The sequence below is a fragment of the Peromyscus californicus genome, unplaced genomic scaffold (genome assembly GCF_007827085.1).
Source record: "Peromyscus californicus insignis strain IS unplaced genomic scaffold, ASM782708v3 Scaffold_4__1_contigs__length_199733344, whole genome shotgun sequence".
Lineage (NCBI taxonomy): Eukaryota > Metazoa > Chordata > Mammalia > Rodentia > Cricetidae > Peromyscus > Peromyscus californicus.
In genome coordinates, this window is record NW_026294562.1 from 90779270 (window position 1) to 90804244 (window position 24975).

General features: G+C 46.5%; 1 protein-coding gene across 3 annotated transcripts in view; it reads right to left on the reverse strand.

Annotated features, from left to right (window-relative positions):
* Tead1 (TEA domain transcription factor 1) overlaps positions 1-24975 on the reverse strand; it is a 238811-nt gene that overhangs the window by 55380 nt on the left and 158456 nt on the right. For 2 of the 3 annotated variants that reach the window (XM_052761369.1, XM_052761368.1), the window contains exons 3-5: positions 14518-14582; positions 11961-12023; positions 11809-11871 (exon numbers count right to left, since the gene is read on the reverse strand). In XM_052761369.1, coding sequence (XP_052617329.1) covers positions 11809-11871; positions 11961-12023; positions 14518-14582 — 191 coding nt within the window. The remainder of the gene's footprint in view (positions 1-11808; positions 11872-11960; positions 12024-14517; positions 14583-24975) is intronic. The other variant, XM_052761370.1, reaches the window with a different exon arrangement.

Below are 24975 nucleotides of genomic sequence, written 5' to 3' on the forward strand. Positions count from 1 at the left end.
GTTACAGACAACTGTTAGCTGCCATGTGGGTGCTGGGAATTGAACCAGGGTCCTGTGGAAGAGCAGTCAGTGCTCTTAACCACTGAGCCATCTCTCCAGCCCCGATTCATCTGTTTAATGACTACTGGCCACTCTGGCAGGTACATAAATAAAAACAAAGTTTGAATGCAGAAGAGAAAGGGCACTGTTTTCTGTGATGTCTACAGTACCCAGAGCTTTCTTGGACAGAAGCACACGCTGTCGGGGAGTGAAGTGCCTGACTTCCTGTCCTGCCTAGGACAAGTCATGCCATACCTTTCATTTCCTTCACTTTAGGAAGAATTGCACCTTAATTTCTTACACCCTTCTGGGTCCATTATAAATGCACATACTTGTAGCTATGAGGGTGGCTGGTGAAATCCATTATAACCAGCCCATCATAATCTATAAGGCCAGTGACCTAATGATCAGTAGCAACCAAGTAGTTTGTTCAAATCTAGGCACCTCTTAGCTGCCTGTCCTGGCAGACAGAAAGCCAAGTGTGGGATGGAAATGTTATCTCAAGTAGTGACTCCTGCACTTGACCCACCTGCCTGAGAACAGGCAATTTTCTGTAAATGGACTAAAATGTCTACACTTGTGACTTCCTACCTTTGTCAGCAGAAATACTCTCTCTATTCATTAAATTTCATAGCAGTGGCCCTTCATCTACAAGATACATTGGTAAATTAAAAGGTAGGGGGGTGTGTGTGTGTGTGTGTGTGTGTGTGTGTGTGTGTGTGTGTGTGTGTGTGTGTGTGTGTGTGTGTGTGTTTAGAGGAGGGGATCTATAACCCAAAGCAACCCTGGAGATAGGTAATAAGCACTGGTAGGGCTACATGAAAATCAGGGCAAGAGCCTGGCGCAGCCCTTCTCACCGAGCTGAGGTCCAGCCAGACGATCCTGCAGCTGTCATTTGCAGCACAGAGACACACACCTACCTTTGGAAAAATTATCACCCTAAGTGTCAAACCTGGGTAAATCGCTGGCCTGTGTCACTATGGGATAATATCCTGGCCTTTTATCTGTTGGCTCCTCTCACCCTCAGACAGAAGAGGGGCTGATGGACACAGTAAGTCTTGGTGCATGTAAGAAATGTGAGCTATGCTCACACAGCAAATTAATTTCACTCTGAGATGTATTTTGCACCTCTGGATGTTTCCGAGATGTGGATGAGATTTACAAAGGATGAACGTACTGTTTTATCTTGAAACACTGTAGGAAATCAATATTGAGTTATACTCTGCCCATCTTAGACTCCAGGAAATACTATGTGTGTGTGTACACAGGAGCACAGGAGAAGGAAAACAAGGAGGAGAGACCTGGGACAAGTTCATGTTCCCTGTCCCTCTTGAGCCCATGGCCTGCTGAACTGCCAGAGAGTAGCAAAACATGGGCCAAAGATGCTGGAAAAGTCTGGGCTAGAGGTAAGAGTCTCATTATCTACCCTCTTCCTCACCATTCAATTCATGCCGTACACCATCAAGGGCCTCACTGGCCCTGCCCCATCTGCACAATCACTCATAAACTCCCTTCCAAACTGTTAGTAAGGAAACAGGCTTTCATATTTCATGAAGATGAGCTCTGTCCTGCTGACTGCCCTCCCTTTGTGATCAAAATGGACGTGGTATTAGGAAAATACCTATACGTAATATACATAATGGAAAGGCAGCAATGTGAATGCACATGGCTGAAGAGGGCACCTTTCAAGTCTAGACACTGTAAGTATTGTATGAGTCTTTCCCATTCTCAATGGTTTGCCGGCATCCAGTTTGCAAAAACCATCTCACTGTCGCTAGACACTATCCACAGAAAAACTGAGGATAATAAACAGAATGCATGCTCCTATACGCAGTGTATCTCAGCTGCTAGCCGTTAATGACTAGCATGCTAGACACAGCATATATAACCTGTAAAGTTCTAATATACAGAATATACAGTGTGTATATATAAACCATATAACACACCAACTTATTCGTGAACTATCATCTAGGAATTTAAAGATTCCAATCTGATTTATTCATATGGAAAAATTGGCAATACTGCAGGAAAAAGACATATGAAGTCACAGAGACCAACAGTAAAAAGCTCTCATGAGCTATTAAATGTTTTCCTGCAAACACTTTTCCCAGCAACATAAAATTATAACGCAAGGAAGGGAAAACAGCAATTTGCTTGAAAAACCTTTTTTTTCCCCCACCAGAAACACAACACAAAATACTTCCCTAAGAATTACTTTTGCAGATGTTTCTAATCAAGCATAGTGTGGATTCACGTGACCTCTGTAATAATTAGCCATGACCCTTGAGCAGATAAACATCACAAAAACATAAGGTGGTCTGGGCAAAGGATGGCGCACTTGAATGTTTTCTAGCTCCGATCTCTAATTTGCTTATCATTGCAGAAGGCGGGAGCAAATACAAAAGGGGCGACTCTGGTCAGGCCGCAGCTACTGTGGAGGAGGGAAGCCACATTCAGCGCTGGCCTGACTTGCTGCCTAATGAGTAGCAATTAATTCATCGTATTGTATTTCGAAATGCCGAAGACTCCATTCACATCAAAGAAAAAATGTTTCAAGGCTTTTACACATTGTTCATTTTCAAATGTACAGAGCTATGTTTAGCACTGTGTCATTGTCCACAGTGGTTCTTTTCTTCTGATGTGAGCCTTTGGCTTCACAAAGAACTGCAGATGAGAAGCTGGGTAGGTGAGCCTTGAGACTGTCCTAGGAATCGAGGATGTAGGCCAGCTGTGGTCTGGAGCGAGGCTCTGGGAAAAGAGACCTTCCTGTGTCGTGCCCTTCTGTCTGGGAGCTGGCAGTTGAGATCTGGAGTAAGAGCTAGTACTCACTGCTCATCTTTGCCATTTCCTTCAAACTCAGAGAAGGGCCAGCTGGAGGGAACCCACACACAGCACCTCGAGTCGGGGACAGGAACCCTTCTGGGTAGCCCTGCTTTGGCTTTGGCTTCAGACAGGCTAACAATTAGGGTCAGATCTGTGACTCTAGGCAGGTCACAAAGCTTTTCTGAGCCCTTACTACCTTTGCTAAATCAGAAACAAGGGCAGCCCAGACCAGACAAGATGGCAAACCACTGGCCCACCATCCAGGCCTCTCCTGTTATGACCTGTGGCTCAGGAGCTCTGGTCTTCACTGTACAATCTTGGCTACCAACGTTATTCTAGAGTGTTCTCTGACAGACCTTGGAGGTTGCTTAGCATGAGATTTCTCAATTCAGGGATAAAAACATAGAACTGCTTCAGTTTACCCTAAAAACTGAGGCCTAGTTCAGCCTGCATAGGAAGGCAAACAGATTCAGTGCTGGGCTCACAAAGTCAGTCCTGCATTGCCATATTCCTGTGGAGATTCTAATTCTACCCCATATCAGCTAAAGTACCTCTGAGGTCAAAGGATTCATGTCATGAAGGCAAGAGAACCTGAAGGAAGATGCCATGGATTCCCAAACCCAAGACATGGCCAGAAGTATGTAGGTTCCCATCAAGGCTTGGGACCTTGTGTTCTGTTCAGGTCTCACTCCTCATGTGTGGCCCAGAGGACCACAGGGAGTGCAGTATGTCTGCCTCCCCTGGAGTAGGCCTTATTAGTAACACCAACTGGATTCAGCAGGGTGCACTTGAGCAATGCTCCATGGAGGTTCTTGAACTTGCAAAGATGAAATCAAGGATTTGAACTTTAAGCTCTTTGCTTATCAGAAGCAATGGTAGACTGGAAAGAAAGGTCTGCTGGAAAATCATTACCACAAAGGGCCCCAGGGCAGAAATGAAGGAAGGCCTCAGGAGAGTTCATGTAGCTAATAATTTAGTCAGTCACTGGATAGATCAGAGGCACATGTGTCTTCACCAGCTCTGCTATGATAAGGCATTATTGGCGCTTTTCTTCATTGCATGCCACGGCTGGACACAAACAAACCTGCCCAAGACAGATTCTTGCCAACATGAGGACATATTGTCTCATGCTGTGCAATCATGTGAACACAAACATGAGGTAGAAAGGCTGGCTCCATCTATCTCCTGGGTCATCTGCATAGCCAGGTATGGGTCCCATGGTCTCTGCCATGATGGTTCTGGGCATCTTGGGTGAAGAAAGAGACTCAGCAGAAATCTCTGTGTAGAAACTCCACAGAGGGAAAAAAAAAATATGCAAAACATGGAAAACTCAGCTACATTATTTTTTCATGGCAGGCTGAGTCTCAATCTGTAGAAAGTCTGAAAGAACTAATTTTGATAAATTTATGAAGAATAAAACATTTCAGAGTCGGGAAGAATTTCAACTGTTGCAAGCTGCTCCTCAGACCACTATGCTGTCTCCTAGAACCCTGAGATTTCGGTAAGACTCTAACTGCAGGGGACTGGGGTGTCAATGACAATAAAGAAAGCGGTACAGCAGATGCAGCTGGTCCTAAATCAAACAGCCAGCTCCAAGTTGGCATCTGTGAATTCCAATCCATCTATGCTGTAGACCTAGAAGCCACTTGCCTACTGTATTGTGTGGGTCCATCTTCTACTTTGCTGATGGAATCAGGACAGCTATAAAGCTGAGGGTCATCTAAAACACACCCACTCCCAGAAGAGCCTTGGGTCAGAGGGGCTCTGTCAAAGCAGGGAAGCATCCTCAAAGATAAGCTCCCTGAGGCCTGCAGGAAACACTTTTGCTTCTTTCTTAGATGTTTTGATCAAGATAAGATAAACCCTTGACTGTGTGAATTTCCACTATCTTGGTGCTCTGGCCACAAATGCTGTTCATTCCTTTCTCCGTCTTCAGGGGCTCTTCTTGAGTGTCTACTTCAGCGGCCGACACCAGCCTCCCTGCTCGAATGCACGGTTTTAGTGTCAGTCCACATTTCTCTTCTCCTTTTTCCGCTGTTAGGGATTCAACCACGCCAGGCAAGCGCTCAGGCACTGGGCTATAGTCCCAGCTGCTCCACCTTGCATCTCTCCCACATGATCATGGCCTGAATCTGGGGTCATAGTGAGTGACCAGTCTGTCTTCTGAGGCTGCTGTAAACACTGAGGGAGTCTTGTGTTGGTGTCAGGGGCAACAGCAAGAACTCTTGGTAGACAATGAGTGACATCCAGCTTAATACAATGTCAGGGCAAGATGGGGACAGAGTTTTCCCTTGGTTTTATTTTATCAAAATAACAAAAGAAAGGCTTGGGAGTAGGGGAAGTGGGGGACGGACTAAGTTTAGTTAGGGAAGAAGGTTGGAGGAAATTAGAAAAAGTACTCGTTTGTAACAACATCAACAAAAAGTCACTTCTGGAGCACAGAAACCTAAGTATTATGTTTTGCTTTTTGAGATGTAGCTATGGATGATCTAGGAGACTGACCTTACATTGGTGACAATCCCCCTGTCTCCCCAGTGCTGTGATTACAGGTATGAGCAAGCACATCTGATCATGTACTGACTTTTATACTTAAAATTTAGCAAAGAGTAAAAACTTCATAGTTAATACTGATGCACTCTCCCCGCTAATCAGTTTTAGGTCTCCTCCGTCACACCGTGTGTGTGTGTGTGTGTGTGTGTGTGTGTGTGTGTGTGTGTGTGTGTGTGTGTGTGTGTGTTCCTTCCTCAATCACTCTCCACCTTATTGTTCTGAGACAAGCTAGGCTGGCTGCCTAGCAAGACTAAGGGATCCTGAGGGACCTCCCCAGCACTAGAATGATAAGACATGCGCCCCCACACCCAGCTTTTACATAGATGCTGTGGATCTAAACCCAGGTCTTCCTGTTTGCTTGGCAAGCATTTTACTGACTCTGCCATTTCCCAGCTCTTAACAAGCTACAGTTTAAATGTGTCACTGAAAATCTTATTCAGAGGGCTGGAGAGATGGCTCAACAGTTAAAGGTACTGACTGCTCATCCAGAGGTCCTGAGTTCAATTCCAGCACTCACCACTGTATATAATGGAATCCAATGCCATCTTCATCTACGTGGTGCATATGTACATGTGGACAAAACTCTCAAATACACAGAGTACATAAATAAATCTCTTTTAAATTCTTGTTCAGAAGTTCTATCATATATTTTACAGACTTAAGAATAGAACTAGTGTTCATACTTCTCTCTTACGAACACTGAGGAGAGAGCCCAAAGCAGTCATAGCAGGGCTGTGGGGAGTCAGTGGAGGCTGACCAGAAGGGACAAATGAAGGCAACCAAGCAGGGCCCAGGCTGTGGAGGAGCCCCTGGCCCAGGCACCCACTTCTCCTATCACAGTCATAGTTCAGGCACTAGGTTGCTGCCTCCAGCTTAGCCTCTCTTACTTAGCCATCCTCCTAGAGCAAGCCGTAAGGTCTTTCCAAAAGGGTCTTATGAATAACCTGTGTGCTCCCTAGCACCTTGGGCAAATGCTCCTACTTCAGTGAGATGACACAGGGCTGCTCCATGGAGGGACCACCTCCACGGTACTCTTCAGGGTGCTCCAGATACCCCACCTATATGAAAACTTAACGGGTTCCTCTACACCCAGTTCTAATTGTATCCCCTCCACAGAATATTCTTCAATGTCCCACTCTCGGGTCAGGCATTCTTTCTTCTCTGGGCCCTGTTTCATGGCTACTGCAGATTCCTGGCTATGGGAAACCAACCAGGGAATTAGCACAAAGTTGAGTGCTTCCCCAGATTACCAGTTCTACAAAGTCAAGGCCTGCAGCACACCAGGTTTGAAGAAACCCCAGAGGCTGAGTGAAGCAACCATTCCTTTGTTTTGAAAGTTCAACAGAACCTTTTCCTGGGTGCTAAAATGGAAACGGACTTAGAGTCTGCATACTGGAGGTGATCGAGCCTAGAGTCACTCTGAGAACCAGTCAGTAGCAACACGGTCAATGAAACTGCCACAGGAGAGGCTCTGTCACCTCTGTGGGTCGTTTTTTGTTCAGAGAAACCCAAGTCAGAAACACATACTTAGTAGGACACTAAGGCTGAAAACCAGCTCCGGGATTAGAGGCCTTCTTGGCCTTCTTTCTGCCTGCGTGCTGCAGGGATGGTGGTTTCTCAAACGATATTCCATGGAGCAGCCAAAGGACAATGTACAGCTAAGGATCTGAGAGTGGGTGTCAATTAGATCCACTTTTATATTTCATGTTACAGTTTCAGTAAGATTTTCAACTTAAAATATGAGCTTTGCTATTTTTCAGTGGGCTGGGGGAGATGACTGTGGAGGAGCATCTCCCATGAAAGTGTGAGGACCTGAGTCTGAATTCCCCAGTACCTACATAAATGGGGGGGGGGGGGGGGGGGGGGGGTATGGTGGCCTTTTCTATAATCCCAACACACAGGTGGTAGAAACAAAGGATCCTGGAGCAAGCTGGATGTCTGGAGCAGCCTAATCCTCAGTGAGCTCTGGAGCTCTGCCTCAATGTAAGACGGAAAGAAGTTGTGGAAAACCCCAATGCCAACACCTACTTCCCCACACCCCCCAACATATACACACCACAAATACCCTTGTAAAAGAAGGGAGAGATGCCGTCAACTTGCCACAAGCTAGAGTTGTGAAAAAAAAAAAGGACAAAATGCCTCCATCGGATTGCCTTGTAAGCAACTCTAGGGGCATTTTCTTGATTAATAACCGATATGGATGAGGGAGGCCCAGTCCACTGGGAGCGGTGCCACCCCTGGGCAGGCGGTCCTGGGTTGTCTAAGAAAGCAGGCTGGCAAGCCAGTAAACAGTGTTCCTCCATGGCTCACCTTCAGTACCTGCCCCCGGGTTCCTGCCCTGAGTTTCATGAGTAATGGAGCGTGACCTGAGAGTTACAAGATGACATAAACTCTTCCCTCCCCAAGTTCCTGTCATCATGGTGTTTAATCACAGCAAACGAGAGGGCTGCTGGAAAACCAGTAACCTAAAGAATTCTCTCACACCCTGTTCTGTAAAGGAGAAGCCATTAGGCTTGGATGGAGAGATGGCTCGGTGGGTAAAGGGGATGGCCTGACGAGAGACCCATATGCTAGAAGGAGAGAACAGACACCTGAAAGTTGTCCTCGGACCTCCATGTCTCTGTCTCTGTCTCTCTGTCTCTGTCTCTCTCTCTGTCTCTCTCTCTCTCTCTCTCTCTCACACACACACACACACACACACACACACACACACACACACACACACGTTTAAAGCAAGTAGTCTCATGAGGAAGTATACTCATCAGGGACCCAGTTGTACACATGCCAATTTTGTCAACTCTGGGAAGATAAGGAAATGAGACCCTGGTTTTAGTATTCACAGGAGGTGCACCCCCTTCTCCCAAACACACATCCCACTCTGGTTTCTGGGTATATGGAGACATGGTGAGCAGCCTGGAAAAAAGCATTGCCAATGAGAACAGACCAGTGGTGGCCAAGTCATCTGTCACCTTCTCCAACAAGCCTCCTACATCTTTCTCAAGGAAAACACAATAGCGCATGGAATTTTGGCTACTTCCTGCCACCCCCACTATATACCTGGAAGCTATTTACGTCATTTTCAAGATGACTTCAAGTTGTGCTCTGAGTTTAACTCATCAGTTATTAGGAGAGTTCAACCAGGACAATCAGCCTGTCCCTGTGGTGAACTCTGAAGATACCTGTCACTGTGTCTTCCCTGTGAGCTGCTGGATACGGGAGCCCAGCCAAGAGAGCGGAGACAAGACTATGAGACCACCTTCCCGCTCCAAGATCTGCGACACAAACCCATGTTCTGCTGGTGTCCAGTGAAGCAACATAACACTAAAATGTCCCTGGGTCACACGGCTAGCAAGCAGATAGACCAACAGCCAATCTTTTTCCTCCTTGACTGTGCTGAGGCCCTTAGATCAGTGACAAGGCACCACCATCCACTAAGTTACTGGTGACCACCAGTGTCTACTCCAAATTACCTCCATAGATCAGCTCAATGGTGCAATGTAGGCACTTAGTGGAAGGTCTGTGTGTCCAGCTCCAGGGACCAAGGGGTGGCCACATTCTACAGTATGCTGGCATGAAGCCTTCGGCTAGTTTAGGATTCACAAAGAGCCGAGTTTAATCTTTTCTTAGCTCTTTATGAGGCTTGGTAGCTTCTGTCAAGTCAATTAGGAACTTGACCTATTGAACCATAATTTCTTCCATAATTTTTTTCTTGAAATCAGAACTTGTGGGCTTCCATGAAAGACCACAGAAGGCTCCGCATCAGAATTAAACATTTGTCCTTGAAATCCCAGACACTGAAGGTCATTCTTCGGGAATGTGGTCATGGTGCTCCCTCCATATCAAATCGTGGCTCTTTCTGCTAACAGCCAACAGTGCCCTACATCTCAGAGTCCCATTTACATGGATAGTTCTGGGACAGGGGATTGGCTGCCAAGAGCCCACCGATGAGTGCCATGCCTGGAACATTTGCTTGGTATTAGCTGATGGAGAGAGACAGAGAGGGCTCCATTTCTTTTCCTTGTCTTTTTTTTTTTTTTTGGGGGGGGGGGGGGGACAGGTTTTCTCTGTATAGCCCTGGGTGTCCTGGAACTTGCTCGGTAGACCAGGCTGACCTCGAACTCAGAGATCTGCCTGCCTCTGCCTCCTGAGTGTTGGGATTAAAGGCATGTGTTACCACCGCCCCATGAGGACTCTTCCTTTCTTTCTTTCCTTCCTTCCTTCCTTCCTTTCCTTCCTTCCTTCCTTCCTTCCTTCCTTTCTTTCTATTTATTTTCCAGAGCTGAGGACCGAACCCAGGGCCTTGTGCTTGCTAGGCAAGCACTCTACCATTGAGCTAAATCCCAAACCCCAAGGACTCTATTTCGACAAGAGGAGTATGGAAGAAAAGAATGAAAGAAGCCACCAGAAGGCAGTGGCACTTCTTGATTCAAATGCTGAGCCTGCCTCCTTGTCCCTCCTGCCAAGTTGGATTGAAAGGGAGGAGAAAGCAGTCTTTTTTATTAAGAACAAATATATAAAAACAAGTATGTCTGTCTGAATACAGGTGTATGCATAATACCATGGCACATTTAATTTAAAGACAGTTTGAAAAGCCTCCAAGTGACTTCTCATACCTCAAGGGGATCCCTTCTGAGCCAGACTTTTTTTTTTTTTTTTTTTTTTAATCACCTTCTGAGGTTTCCATCCATCCCTGCCCAAACCCACCCCCACCCCACCCCCGGCCTACAGGGAACACATACATGGTGGAGAAATAGATTGTAACATCATAGATGGAAACATAAAATTGGTATCTATAAACTTCTTTGTACATCATTAATTCATTAGCCTAGAGAAACGAGAATCAGAGTGAGAACTTGAGCAAGCACTGGGGTAGTTACATCCACATAGAGAGTACAGCACCTTTGGTTAAAAAGCAGGATCTAGAAAGTTCCTTTAGCCTTCCAACTGCTCAGCCAGTGCAGCTCAAAGCCAGCCACCATCAGCCACACGTGCGAGCGAGCGAGCAAGCATGCTGCCCACTGCGGAGCGCACATCCTTCCTGCCCTGGTTCTGTGCCAGCTGGCCTGGCATGCATTTTTAACATTGATGGATTTGGGGAAGGGGTCCCAGTGTTTGGCACTAGGAAATGACACTGTTTTGGTGTTGAATAAAACCACAAATGTAATGGGGGGGGGGGGCTTGAGAATAGCAACAATATGATCCTAAATTAATTTTTACTATGAACCAAAGACCTTCCCAGAGGCTGTGGATTAGTGCTTTGAAGAGACGTAAAAGTCATGCACACTTTACTATAAACTCCGAAGCAGGAAAAGGAACTCGAAATTATCAGTGCCTTAATTGTTTAATCTTTCCTTATTACTGTGAAAGGCACATGGTTATAAATGAGGCACAAATAAAAAAGCTCTACATGAACCTGCACACGAGTTTGAGATTTTAGTTATCTCCAAGATCCATTGTGTTTTGCCTATGGCCGTATCTGCAGATCTCTTTATCTCTTTCTTCTCTGTATTTTTGAGATGGTATCTCGTTATGAATTTGTAGCAATCCTCCCTGCCTCTGCCTCCTACATACTGGGATCACCGGTATAAGCTACCAAGCCTGGTTTAAACTTCTCTACTAAAGAGACTTATTTAAAAAAAACAAAAACAAAACAAACCAGCATGTCAGACAATGTGGAGGACATCTGATGAAAATACTGAGCTCAAAGAGATGTATATGAAAATTTCTTAAAATTATTATTACTACTATTACTGTTGTTTGTTTTATGTGTATATGTGTTTTGGTGGCCGAGGCCAGAAAACGGCATCAGATCCCCTGGAACTGGAGTTGCAGATGGTCAGGAGCTGCCATATGGGTGCTGGGAATTGAACCTGTGTTCTCTGGGGGAGCAGCCAGTGCTCTTAACCACTGAGCCATCTCTCCAGTCCCATAAGTATTTTTTTAAATGCATTAAAAATACAAATTAGCGTCATTTCTAAATGTGTGTTATAAAGTCATTTCACAACAACTCTAGGGATGATTTCTTTCTTTTCTTTTTCTTTTTTTAAGTATATACCAACTGTTTTTTTCTGGGTGCAAATTGCTAGCCCAGTGCTACAGGGCAGTTATTAGATTTTTTTTTTTTTTAAATATTTGTTTCTGTGCTGAAGTTATCAAGACCAGCTCTCTGCTGCGATTGCGTTGTTACTGGGAACACACACACACACTCACACACACAGAGTTTAATGTGAGGCCAGTACAGAAACGGAGAGATTAGACACAAAGAAATGTAAACAGCCCTCACATGCTAGGAAGCTAGGTTACAAGAATCCCGGCACCAGGCATTCACCAGTCACCATGGAAAACAGGAAGTGAGGTGCATAGCAACCACAAGCCAAAAAGCAGAAAAGCGCATACCTTTAGCTTGGAATGAAAATCACGAGATTTCCTTCTGGCAAGAACCTGAATGTGACTAGACACCTGCAGGGTAGGGGAAGGGAGGAAAACAAAGGAAAAGCCTGTAACCATGGAGATGAAAAGCCCCCTACAACTGGGCAAGCCAGACGTACCTTAATGGCGGCTTGAATTTCTCGAACTTTCTTTCTTGCTAAGACCTGTATATGACTAGACACCTACATTTTTCGGGTTTATGCAGGGGGAGGAAAAACAAGAAAAAAAAACAAAAACAAAAAACAAACAAAAAAAAGGAAATCAAATATAAAATCGCTATTCTTTGGGAAGGGAGGGGTGGGGGAGGTTATTTGCATCTCAACGAAGCTCTGCGGTTAGGAACATACAGTCCCGGCCAGACACCAAGCCCCAGCACTGATCTAAAGCTTTACGGACAGGGTCCTCACTGCAGTGACTTGATTCAGAAGTTTGGGCAGGCTCACCTCCCATGTTCCCACCTGAAGAGACCACAGGTGAGTGCTGGGGGAAACCTCTATTTGGAGAGCCATGTGGGGGAGAGGAGGGGTGCTTTTTTATGAAATAAAAAAGGCGGGGGGTAGAGGTAAATGAAAATATTTACACCTTCTCGGTATCAGGAGGGAAAAATCCTCCTTTCTCAATTTAGAGCGGAGTGTCCATAAATTAGCGTGTTCTACAGAATCACAGCTGAGGCTGTGAGGGGGTTCTGAGCTCCTGGAGGACGCTGGATTCTGTGGCAAACACCGAAATAATACTGACACATAAATTAGATCTCCAAGAGAAATGAAACCTAGTTAGCAGAGCCTTTTTTTCCTCCCTTAAAATTTCTTTAATCCTTCTACTGTTCTGGGAATCGACTGGGTGCCAAGTGGATCTGCATATTATTACAAAACGAGATGTGTGAAGCCAGCCAGCCAGCCAGCCAGGCCAGCCAGTTAAAAATCTGGGTTGAAAACCACTCAACTTTGCTGAACACCACACTGGAGAGGTGTCGCCAGATATGGCCTACAGGCACCCTGAGGATGGAGCTAGGTGTGGAAACACTGGCAGGTAGGCCTCTGACACACACTGGGCAGGCAAACCAGCGTCTATTTCAGTGGGACTTGATTAAATTTTAAAAAGCCCCAAGTGAAGGGGTCACCAGGCAAGTGACCAGAGCTCACCGGCCAAAATCCAGTTCAGCTCTTGAGACCTGCTGTCTGCATTGGGAAGATTCTGAGCCCTCCCATTACAAGTTCAAAGACCTGGGCTTTCTGGCAGTCACCTCATTTCAAATTCTCCAGTGACTCTAACAACAGGACTCGGCATTATCAAAGATATTTTGGTGGTTAAATTTGTCTTTTTTTTTTTTTTTGAGTTTCAGTAATTCGCTTTCTTTCCGTTTCCAGAGAAGCAGGGGGTTCCCCCATCCTCTTCACCCCTCCATCTGGCTCCTGCTGGTCCTCATTTTCACCCAGACTCTTGTCTGATGCCCTGACTCAGTGAGGGCTGTGGCTGGATGCATCCCCAGCAGACAGCGCTGGCCCGCCTCTGCTGGTGGGAGGCCACTCCTTTCTGCTGACTCAGCAAGGGACCAGCACAGGCAGCCTTTCTGGGGGACAGCCCAGCCCCCCCCCCCATCCACACTCCAGAGGGGGAAGCTTTTTGGGAGGGGGCGGGCCCCTGCGGCCACTCAGCCTTAAAGAGACATGGGTGAGTTGGCCGCATTCAGGCTTCAGTTTTCATCCCCTCACCTCCCTTTAATTATTTTGAGATGAGGTCTCTCACTAGGTTGCCCAAGTGGTCTTGAACTCCTGGGCGCAAAAGATCCTGCAGTCTCAGACTCCCAAGTGGCTGGGATTAGAGGGATATTCTACCACATCTAGTGAGCTGCCGCTGCTGAACTCTGTGCCATGTCATTCCACATGGGTTAACATTAAAAAAAGTTTTTCCATTAGCAACCCACCCATCACATTTTTGTTTCCCTTCTTTTTCTAATACTAGAGACTGATCTCCCACCCATTCCAATTGTGAACTTGATCACATCAGAAATATGGGCTTTGTGTCAAAAAACAAAAAAAAAAACAACAACAACAAAAACAAAAAAAAACCAAAAAACCAGGGAAGGTAGAGCCCTGGCCAGAGTCAGAAGAGAATTCCCATTCCTGTTCTGCAGCGTATAAAAATTGTAACTGCTTTATAGTTACAGCAGCAGAGGCTGACAAAAAGCCGTTGCTAAAGAAGCCACAGTGCCCTGCAAGTGTATCGCTCAGCATCGTATTTAGGCCATTGCTAAAGGCCACTGGCGTGACTTCATTGAAAGCATGACAATTACATAATCGTTTCAGGATGTTAAAATGCACAGAACCTCCAAATCTCTTGGCTTGCCAGGGTTAAGTGCACCTGCAGCCTTCTGCAACTCTGGCAGATATTAGGGAGGTGGGAAAAAATGGCAGGATTGAAAACACCTTAGCAAGGGGAGCTTCAGATACTGGCTTGGCAGTAAACTATGCCATATGTGTATGACAGCACACGAGTGCACGCTCAGGCCACAGAAATGGTGAAGAGTGGGAAAAAGCCACTCCAGGACGCCTACAGGGTGGACTCCTTACAGGGCACTGGGCCTGGGGCTCCTAGAGCTGAAGCACAGCAGCCAAGGCAGCCCAATGTCTCCGGGCCATTCGCTGACATGCAAACCTTGCAGGCGGGGTACTGTACCTGCTTCCTGGTCCTTGTCTTCCCTGTCCTGAGTTTGATGTATCTGGCTATCAATTCATTTCTACCTGCAAGAAAGAAGAATTTATAGTAAGGTGGGCTACTTAAGGATAAATAAACAAAGCCCCTAAAAGCAGTGGTTCTCAATCTTCCTAATGCTGCGACCCTTTAATACAGTTCCCCATGTTGCTGTGACCCCAATCGTAAAATTATTTTGTTGCTACTTTGTAGCTGTAATTTTGATACTGTTATGAATCATAATGTAAATATCTGATATGCAGGATATCTGATAACGCAACCCCAGAGTGGTAGAGACCCATAGGTTGAGAAGCACTGCCCTAAAAAGTTAAGAATAGAAACACTATTCAAGAATTTTGAACTAGAGAGAGGCTGGAGAGATGGCTCAATGGTTAAAAGCAGTGGCTGCTCTCGCACAGGACCAAGGTTCAACTTCTAGCACCCACATGGTGGTTAACAACCATCTATAACCCCAGTTCCAGGGGATCTGGTGCCGCCTTCTGCTCTTCACAGACACTGCACACATGCAGTGCCCATACATAAATGCATACAGGCAGAACACTCATATACATCAAAGAAAAATAAACCCGAAGAGAAAAACTTTTGAATTGGGGTGGCTGGCAGGGTGCTTGCCTGGCCCTGGGCTAGCTCCCTAGACCATATAAATCAAGCATGGTGGTGCACACCTGTGATGCCAGTACTTGGGTAGTGGAGGCAGGAAGATCAGAAATTTCAGATCAGCCTGGGCTAGATGAGACCTTGATTTTTTTTCTGATTATTTAATTGGAGCTTTTTCAGTTTATTCCTGACAGAAAAACAGCACACTGTCTGAGAAAAATGTTTACTAAGGGAAACTGAGCTCTTCCTTTCAGAAGAGTATGCAGACCTAGAAGGATCATGCTCTGAAGTTGAGTGTGCCCATCACCTTGTCAGCCTAGACACTCACTCTGCTGATGCTGTCTACCACCACTAATTTATTATTTTTATTTTATGTATATGGGTGTTGTGTTTTTGATGGGGGTAGGTGTTTTTGAGACAGAGTTTCTCTGTGTAACAGCCCCAGCTATCCTGGAACTTGCTTTGTAGATCAGGCTGGCCTCGAACTCACAGATACATGACTGCCTCAGTCTCCCGAGTGCTCAGCAATGTATGTGGGTGTTTTATCTGCATGTCTGTGCATCATGTGCATGCCTGGTGCCCACTAAGGTCAGAAAAGCATGTCAGATCCTCCAGGACTGAAGTTATAGATGGTTGTAAGCCACCATGTGAAGGTGTTCCTCAGTTACACCCCTCATCCTGTTCCCCCTCCTTTCAGAACTGCTGGTATTTTTCAAACCCCTAATATAAAATTTTCCATTTATTTCTATTCCCATTTCACCCCATTAAATTGAGCCTATCATTCCAGCCTGTCGAAATCTTTTCAGATCCCAACTCTGCAACTGAATGTACCTTTTCCAGAGCATTTAGAGAAGGGCTTCTGAATTCAGTTGGGGAGGGGGCGGGGGGGGGTGATTCTGTGAGCATCCCCTTTCAAACTTCTCGCTGCCAATATCTCCTGTAGTGTCATTGGGCCTACTTGTCCATCTCTAAGAAGGCTGTGCAGATTTTGCAATTTGTCATAAAGGCTCACTGACAGCCGAGCCCAGCCAGGAGTGCCTAATTACCAGAAACCAGACCTGAATGACAATGTCCACAGATCAGCCGAGTACCCTCCAGCCCAGGGCCCTCTCTGGGCAGTCATTCAGGGCTGTTTGAGCGGCCAGGGCTCTGTGCAACATGCAATTTCGCCTGGACCTTGTCCAGGTGGCACAGGAGAGGCTCTTGCCCCAAACTTGCTTATTTTCTGTGAATACAGAAAGATGCCTAGGAGATGCAGCATGACCCTGACATAACGGTTTTCGAGTTCTCGTAGCATCAGTTTGAAGGAGTAAGGTGGCTATCTAGGACAGCCACAAGCACCCATGAAAATGGCACTGTGCTTTAATCCTGCTGCAAAGTGACTCTAAAGGCCACTTCTCCATCAGGTCCTTTCTGCAGGGATGTGCTATGCTCGCCTCTCTGGTTATTTCACTAAAGGTTTAGTTTAAGGCAGATGTGTGTGGGACCAACCCGCTTACACAGAGATCTGGGTGGGGGACCAGCCCGCTTATACAGAGATCTGCCATTAAAATAAGAAGAGGAGAGCCTATCTTACTGTCACATCATTTTCCAGCGATGAACAAGACCACTTGGGGGGGGGGGGGGGCGTTGATTTTTCAAGACAAAGTCTCTCTGTGTAGCCCTGGCTGTCCTGGAACTCACTCTGTAGACCAGATGTCCCTGAACTCAGAAGAGATCCTCCTGCCTCTGCCTCTTATGTGCTGGGATTAAAGGTGTGCACCACCATGCCAGCTAACAAGACCACTGGATAAAGCCTGGGTTATTTTCTTTCATGCTCTGCTCAGAATTATTTCTGTCTTTTAGATATTGAAACTGTTTTAACATATGCAGTGTGTCTTCCCTAAGATAACACGTAGATCTGCCTGAGCAATTCTCTTGCAAGCAATGTCCTAATATGGTTAGTAAACTTCTCATGTGATTTCAACCCTTTCTGCCTAACTCAATTACTGTACTGCATGGTTTCATTTGGAAGTACAGGCTAACCTATTACCTGGATCAAATTATTTTAAATAATTCTTTAAAAATAGCAAATAGAAATCCTTTAAACCAAAATAGAAACCGTATGGTTGAGTCTATTAAAATATTTTCTACATTTATTCCTAAATCTTGCCTGAATTAAAATAATCTGACTTAGGAAACAAGAGTGGCATTCCAACTGTCTGGATTTCTGTGACCCTGACAGGATACCCTGAGTGCTACTTCTATTTCCTTTGTGTGAGAGCATGTGTGTATATGTGCGTGCAAGAGCGTGTACGTGTGTGTGTGTGTGTGCGCGTGCGCGCGCACCCATGATTCAAGTGTCTGTATTTAGAAGCCAGAGAAGACTGTTTTCATATTGCAGTAGCCCAGTCTCCTTTACTGCCTTGAGACAGGGAGGGTCTCTCATTAGACCTGAACTCAGCTCAGCATTTATCTTCTAGGCTAACTTGACAGCAAGTCCCAACAGTCCCCCTGTGTCTGTTCCACTCTACCCGAAAAATCTGGTTTTGCTTTTTTTTAAGTATGGGTTCTGGGGATCCAATCAACCCAGTTCCCGGTGCTTGCTTTTACCGACGAAGCCATCACCATAGTCCCCCACTTACACTTCTCTCAAAGCACAGTGTCTATAAAGCCCATCACCCCTCAACTGAACTGTGTAAGTTTCCTATTCAAGAGCTGGGACAGACACCACAACAATCCAGCAAAGCTGTAACTGGGAGGGCGCCAGGCTGCACTCCAGGGCCTCGCTGAGCATCCACAATCAGAACACTGGCCGTTAGAAATGTTCACTCTTAGCCGGGCGGTGGTGGCACATGCAGGCGGATATCTGTGAGTTTGAGGCCAGCCTTGTCTACAGAGCAAGTTCCAGGACAGGCTCCAAAGATACACAGAGAAACCTTGTCTCGAAAAACCAAAAAGAAAAAGAAATGTTCACTCTTGCTCCTCCAGTTCTTCTGTGCTTTCTTTTCCATGAACATTACATTGTAAAATAGACTTCAACAAGGTAAACTCAGTTTTACATCATCTCCCCACACAGTTTCTACACATTATCTGAAACAACTGTGGTTTTGGATTGTGAATTTTCCTGAGATTTTTGGAATATCTACATATATAAACAGGTTATCTTGTGGGCAGGACCCATATCTAGACATGGAATTCATGTATGTTTAAAATAAATAAGGCCTTTATCAACTAGCCTATAGGAAACATAACATTTAAAACACACAGACACACGCACGCACAACAAGGTTTAACTACAACCTGTCACATGAGGTCAGACCTGGAATTTTCCACTAAGTTTCAAATGCACTCCAGATTTCTGTATTAGGGATAGTCAGGCTATATTTAATCTTCCTATTTGTTTAGGTTTTTTGAGACAGGGTCTCATGTGGCCCAGGAAGATGACCTTGAACTCCTAAACCTCCTTCTCCACCTTCCAACAGCTGAGCTTGCAGGTGTGTGCAATACCTCGGGCATGCAGTATCACAGGTGTGTGCACCATCACAGGTGTGTGCAGTACCACAGATGCTCACTTTCCTGTCCCTAGCCACCAAGACCTGCCATGTTGTTGTAAGGTAAAGGCATCTAAAGCTTCTCTGGAACATATCATTACCTGGAGTGAAAAGGCCAGTCTGGCAGGCTGACCACTATCGCCAGATAAAAGTTTATCTCTGAAGAAGCAGGATCCTGGGACTCTTGAAAACCACACTGGCTGCCTCAGACCCACTGAGCTTGCTAAGCCCACTCCCTGGGCTTGCCATCAGAAGCTGGGAGGCCGCAGGCCACACAGGTCCCACTTGGCATTCCTGACACATCCCTTCTCAAGAGCATTGTCACGTTTCATTACTAAATGTCACCTCATGGCAGAACTCCAACACCCTCTCTTTGGTCTGAGACCTCGTGACCCCGGGTGTTTCTCTCACAGGCAGGAGGCCAGGGTCACAAACCACACAGCCTGGACTACTTACTTAGCCTACCATGCTACCCTCCCCAGACCTCAGATGTCTGAACTTAATGGTTGACAGAAGGCCTGCTCTCTGGCTTTTCCTGCCCATAGCACAGTGTACCTTCTTGCTAAGGGACAAGATAGAACTCACTGAAAAGCACAGAGTTCGAACTGGACTTCTAAACCCAGAGGAGACTGGTTAACATTGTTGTGGGCTGTATATGTGAAGGAAAGTGGCCTCAAGGTCGTGTTTGAGGCTCAGCAAATTCTGGGTCTGTGGCTACAAATTGTAGCCCAGAGACACTCAGCTTTAACAGAGTAAGAGCCACTTTGTTATTGAATGGAGTCAGAGTGCCGGAGAGGGGGAGAATAGGATGTCCCTGCTACAGCCAGTATAAAGAAACTCAGGCAGGGCTCCCAGGCTTTCAGAAGTATGGAAAGGGGTCAGGCCCTACTAGAATAGAAGAAATACTCTGTTGCCCTTCATCCCCCAGCAGATCTATGTGAGGACCCCCATCACTGTGGACCCATGTGAAGACCCCCACCCCCATCTTCTATGCAAAAGAATGGGAAACAGATCACAGATGTAAGACAACATATCTGACCAATGTTGTTATCAGAAAGTCATTGATCTATGGGTACAGCTACAGGGTTAGTCATACACCACCCTCAATCCTGATCTAGCCCAAAGGGCTATTCGATTCCTAGGATATTCTCAAAGAACTCTGTCTTTCCTGTACAACTAGTGGACAAGTGTTCCCATGAACTGGAACGTCCCCACTGATTTCTGCATGCCTAGAGTCTATCCGCCTTTCTGATAGCATTGTCTTCCCAGAATTTTGACCTGGTACAAGACCACCAGACCCCCCCACTTTTCTAAACACCTCTGGCCCTTGAAATGACAGTATGCAGGTCTCCCTGCCTGTTCTACTCAGCAGTTCAGTGTTAGCGGAGCATGTCATCACCTGAGACATAAACAGCCCTATAGCCAAATTTGTTCATGGACCACCACCATAAAGCCAAGAAAACAATGCAGTGGGAAGACGACGTGAGAAGCCTTCCAACAGCACCACAGCCATGGGATAAGGGAAGTGGGGTTAGATGCAGGCTCTGTCCTCCAATGCCAGCAGCAATACACAGCACGAGGGTGGACGGGTTTATGGAGGATCTCCTCAGACAGGATGGCATGAACATAGCTTCTAACCCTAGGATTCATTTTCATTAAGCTGGAGTTCATCTAAATGAGAAGGAAAAGCTAATGTTCTAGAATGTAAAAACGAATAACCAAAAGGCATAGCAGGACACTGCAGGGACCAAGTGTCACCAGCTCAGCAGAGGTCTGGGGGTGTGCATCCGTGGACCCGGCCAGAGGAGGCAGTCACGGGTCTTACTTTACTAACATTAAGGCTTAATAATTACCCACTACCACCATTGTCACCTGCCTGGCATAGTGGGAAGTGGAGGTTGCCCACCAAGGGGGAAGACATTCCCGGTCTACATTTGATGGGGCACGGGCAAGATGAGAGCAAAGTGATGCCACTTACAGGAGTTTATAATGTTCAGAGAATCTCCAAAGAGGACCTGGCTGGGTGGTCCTACTATGTGCTCACATGGCACCCAGTCTCCTCGTGACTACGAGGCTTCCATGTCTGAATGCTTAAACACCACATTGCAGCCTCTTCCCTGCCCCCAGCACACACCAGGCAGGAAGCTTCACAGGAGCATGGAATAAAGCTGGATTTCAGCTCACTGTACCGAGGCAGGCCATAGGTAGGCACGAAGAAATGGAGTGAATGTCTCCATGGGAGGGATGCAGGATCAGCGTGAGAGGGTGACTTCATGGAAAGGGGCATTTCAATCAGTCCCTGAGCACTGTCAAGGAGGAAGTAGCCAGGCCAATGTCTCAGTTAATCCCCAATATAAATCATTGACCAAAACCCAGTGCCAACATGGAAAATCACCAGGAAAGGACAGGGCAACTTTCTAAGTTGTCAGGGGTTAGGACTGCATGTTCCTGAGCTAAAGGTCTATAAAGGAACTGGTGGCAGTTTCCTGAGATGACCGGTCTCTTCATTCAGCGGCACAGGAGAACAGCTGATACTTAGAAGGAGAGCACAACAGAGGACTGATGGACCCCTGGTCGGCCAGAAGTTCGAGTCTCCCTAGAATCTCTTTAAAGTGCCTGGTAATAATTCAAGATCTAGCTTCCTGGAAGTATCATCAGCCCACCGCCTTGATAGCATTATATCAAGTGATAGACCCCATAAAATAACTTTATCATGGGGGTAAGACAGCTTATAATACATATGCACAGAACTACAGGAGAGCAGGTAAAAATGGCTCAGGCTTTGCTGAATGCAGCAGTTCTGATTCTGCATACATACAATCCATGCTGTAACAGATCTGTGGAAAAATAAGTAGGAATATGGTTCCCGCCCCCCAGCCGAGACAGGGTTTCTCTGTGTAGCTTTGGCTATCCTTGAACTCACAGAGATCCACCTGCCTCTGCCTCCTGAGCACTGGGATTAAAGGCATGTACCCCGGCGGCGGCGGCGGCGGCAGCAGCGACGCACGCCTTTAATCCCAGCACTCAGGAGGCAGAGCCAGGCAGATCTCTGTGAGTTCGAGGCCAGACTGGTCTACAGAGCGAGAGCCAGGACAGGCACCAAAACTACATGGAGAAACCCTGTCTCGATAAAACAAACAAAAAAAGGCATGTGCCACCACTGTCCAGCAGGAATGATGTTTTCTAATGGCTAATTCTCTATGAAGCAATAAAGATATACCACCCAATTACCTCCTTAATCCCCAAGGGGACAGTGCTACCTTTTAATACTCCAACTGTGCTTCAAGCCATTGTCCATTCCTCACTGACCACTGGGACTCACAATATGGTTCTGAGATAGACAGTCCACAGCTTCAAGACCTTCAGTGTCTCTGCTGCCTCCAGCCTAAATCAGTAGCTTAGTAGGATGTCCTAGAGTGTGTCACCATAATCTGTTCCCCAACTTCTTCTTTTTCATGGCACCCTTCCCCATCATTCAGTTCACTTTGCCATCAAGATGCATACCCAGCTCCCAGGTCCATGAACCCACCCGGCCACTCTAAAGTTACCCACAGCTTCGCTATCCCCGAGACCGTATGACAGCTTTAACTACCAACTTGACCAAACCTAGAGCTATCCAGGAAAAGAATCTCAATGAGGAACTGTCTACACTAGGTTGGCCTGTGGGGCATGTCTGTGGGAAGGCTCCCACCCCAGTGAATGATGCCATCTTTTTATGCATGAAGCCCTGAGCTGTGGAAGAGCATAGGAGCTGAGCAGAAAGCAAATGAATGAGCATGCACTTATTCCCCTCGTTCCTAACGGTGGGGGCAGCGTGACTAGCTCTTTGAAGGGCTCACCCCCGTGACTCCCCTGCTACGATGGACTCAACCCTGGAACGATGAGCTCATTTCCCCTTTATCTTTGCCAGTGTAATTTATCACGGTGACAGATGGAACTAGGGCAGATTATCAACCCAAATTCATGCAGGTACGGCTCATCTGAAACACATAGTCACAGTTCCGGGGGTGGGGGAGGGGTGTTGGTCAAGGGTGTTGGCCGCAGGATTACAAAGCAAAATGAGACACAAGGAACTGTGAGCTCCAAGCAAGTAGCCCGGTGTCCGAGAGGAACGATGGCATCACTGTCACCAGGGGAGCAGCATGGGAGTCAACATGTCTCCCTAGTCCTATAGCTCTTCTTCATTTCCTTGTGTGCCTGGTCACTGCCCAGACGAGACTCTACGGCAAGTGCCTATCTTATAGACTGGAAGCTCCCAAGAGACACCTTCAGCATCTTCAATATCTTGGCATCCCACACACCCACGATGTGCACAGGGTTCACTGGAGTCTCAACCTGTTGCCTTCAACTCTGCAGCAACCTGAAGAGACCCCTGACCAGGGATTTCAGGACAGAGGTGGTTCTGACAGAGGCCCCTTTCAACTCATCTCCTTCAGGCCCACGTCTGTTTATGTTGGGTTCTGTTAATCGTTTGAAAGTAAGATGACCAAAACAGGCAAAAGCCATGACACTTGGTCCCCAATTTAATGATGCTGTTTGGGAGGTTGCAGGGACTCATTAAAGGAAGTGGGTTGATGGGGAAGGAGGGCCATGAGGTTACAGCCCAACTCCACCTTCTTGCCCTGTCTCTGCTTCCTGGTTAGTGGTATTAAGGAGCAATAGCCCTGAGGAATCCTTGCCACTATGCTGCCCCTCCATGATGGACTGTATCCCTCGAACCACGAGCCACATAAATCCTTCGTCCACTAAATTGCTTTAGCAAGTATTTTATCAGAGCCATGTGAAAAGTAGCAAGTATACCCTTCCTATGTCTATTATGAGGAAAACAAAATCCTCAGAGCATTCCTGTGCAGGGATCTCCTGCTCAAGAATGAGGCAGGAGCTTTCCTAAACCACAGCTCTGCCTTCCACACCTCTGTCTGTGTAGCCACCCTCCCTACAACACTCTTTCCCTCCTCTTTTGCTTGCAACTCCCACGCATCCCCCTGCATCCCAGCTGCCATATTTCTTCCAGGGGATCTCCAGGAGCAGAAATGAAGCCTCCAACACTGCTGCATCCTTCACATCCTACAACAGAGGCTGCTACGGAGAGGCCACTTGCTTCCCTCTGACCCCATATTCGGCACCTTCCAATTGTACATGCCAATCCATATTTTTGTATTAGTTAAATGAACAAGCTCCTCTCTTTTGTGTGAGGAAGAACAAAAGGGAAAAAAAAAAAACTAATGGATCATGGGAGCTGGGAAGCACTACCATTATCCCTGATCTCAAAAGTGCTTTCTGTTCCCAATTTCAGAGATGCACACTTTTCCAGACCTGAGCTCTGCTATCCAACACTTCCACCAGTGCGGCCACTACTCATTCCTTCCTTCTTCATGCCCCACCCACCTGCCACAGAAAGAGGGACCTAGTCCAAAAAGAGAGCTAATCTCAACATTAACCCAGGAAAGCCTCGTTAATGAAAAACTTTGCTAAGAACACTCTGTCTATTTATTAATTATTTGGCCTTAGAGAAGTGTGAAATCCACACATGAGAAGTGCTAAGAACTGCAGGTCTTCACAGAGACTCTTTACTGACGCACTGATGCACGATTCTGGGTGTGTCTGCTCCCCGTGCTGGAACTACACTCAGGGTGTCCTGTGAGCAGGACCACCCTCTACCCCAGCTTGCTTGCTTCTTTTTTTTCTCCTCTCCTTCCTTCCCCATCTCTCTTCCTCTCTCTTTAAGACAAGGCCTCACTATGTAGCTCTGGCTGGCCAGGAACTTGCCATATAGAGCAGACTAGCCGAAAACTCAGAGATCCTCCTGCCACTGAAATCATGGCCACCTCGATCTCTCTGGAGACACTGAGTAACTCCATCTGAACCGCTGCTTTCCCATGTAATGCTGAGCAAACTGCATTCTCTGAGGGTCCACTGCATGTGTTGCCAGCCACAGTGTGAAGGCTCTGGCACCTTACTGTAGGCCTATCATTGTCAAGTAATGCCAGTACACTGGTGTGTGTTTCTAGAGTCTGGACCTACTGGTATAGAAAGCCCTCATGAGGGTTACAAAGGTGCTCTGTCCAGGACACCACCCTACTGGGCATCTGGCATAAGCCAGCTCCCATGTTACTGAAATGGAAACACTATGATCTTTTCATTTAAAATGGACTCTTCTGGTCTGTGGGATGACATGCGTTGCCACCAAGTCTGATGGCCTGGGTTCAATCCTTGAAATTCACAAGGTATCCTATGAATTTCATACCTGAAAGGTGACATGAGTCCAACCACCTTTGGGTAGTCCAACTAC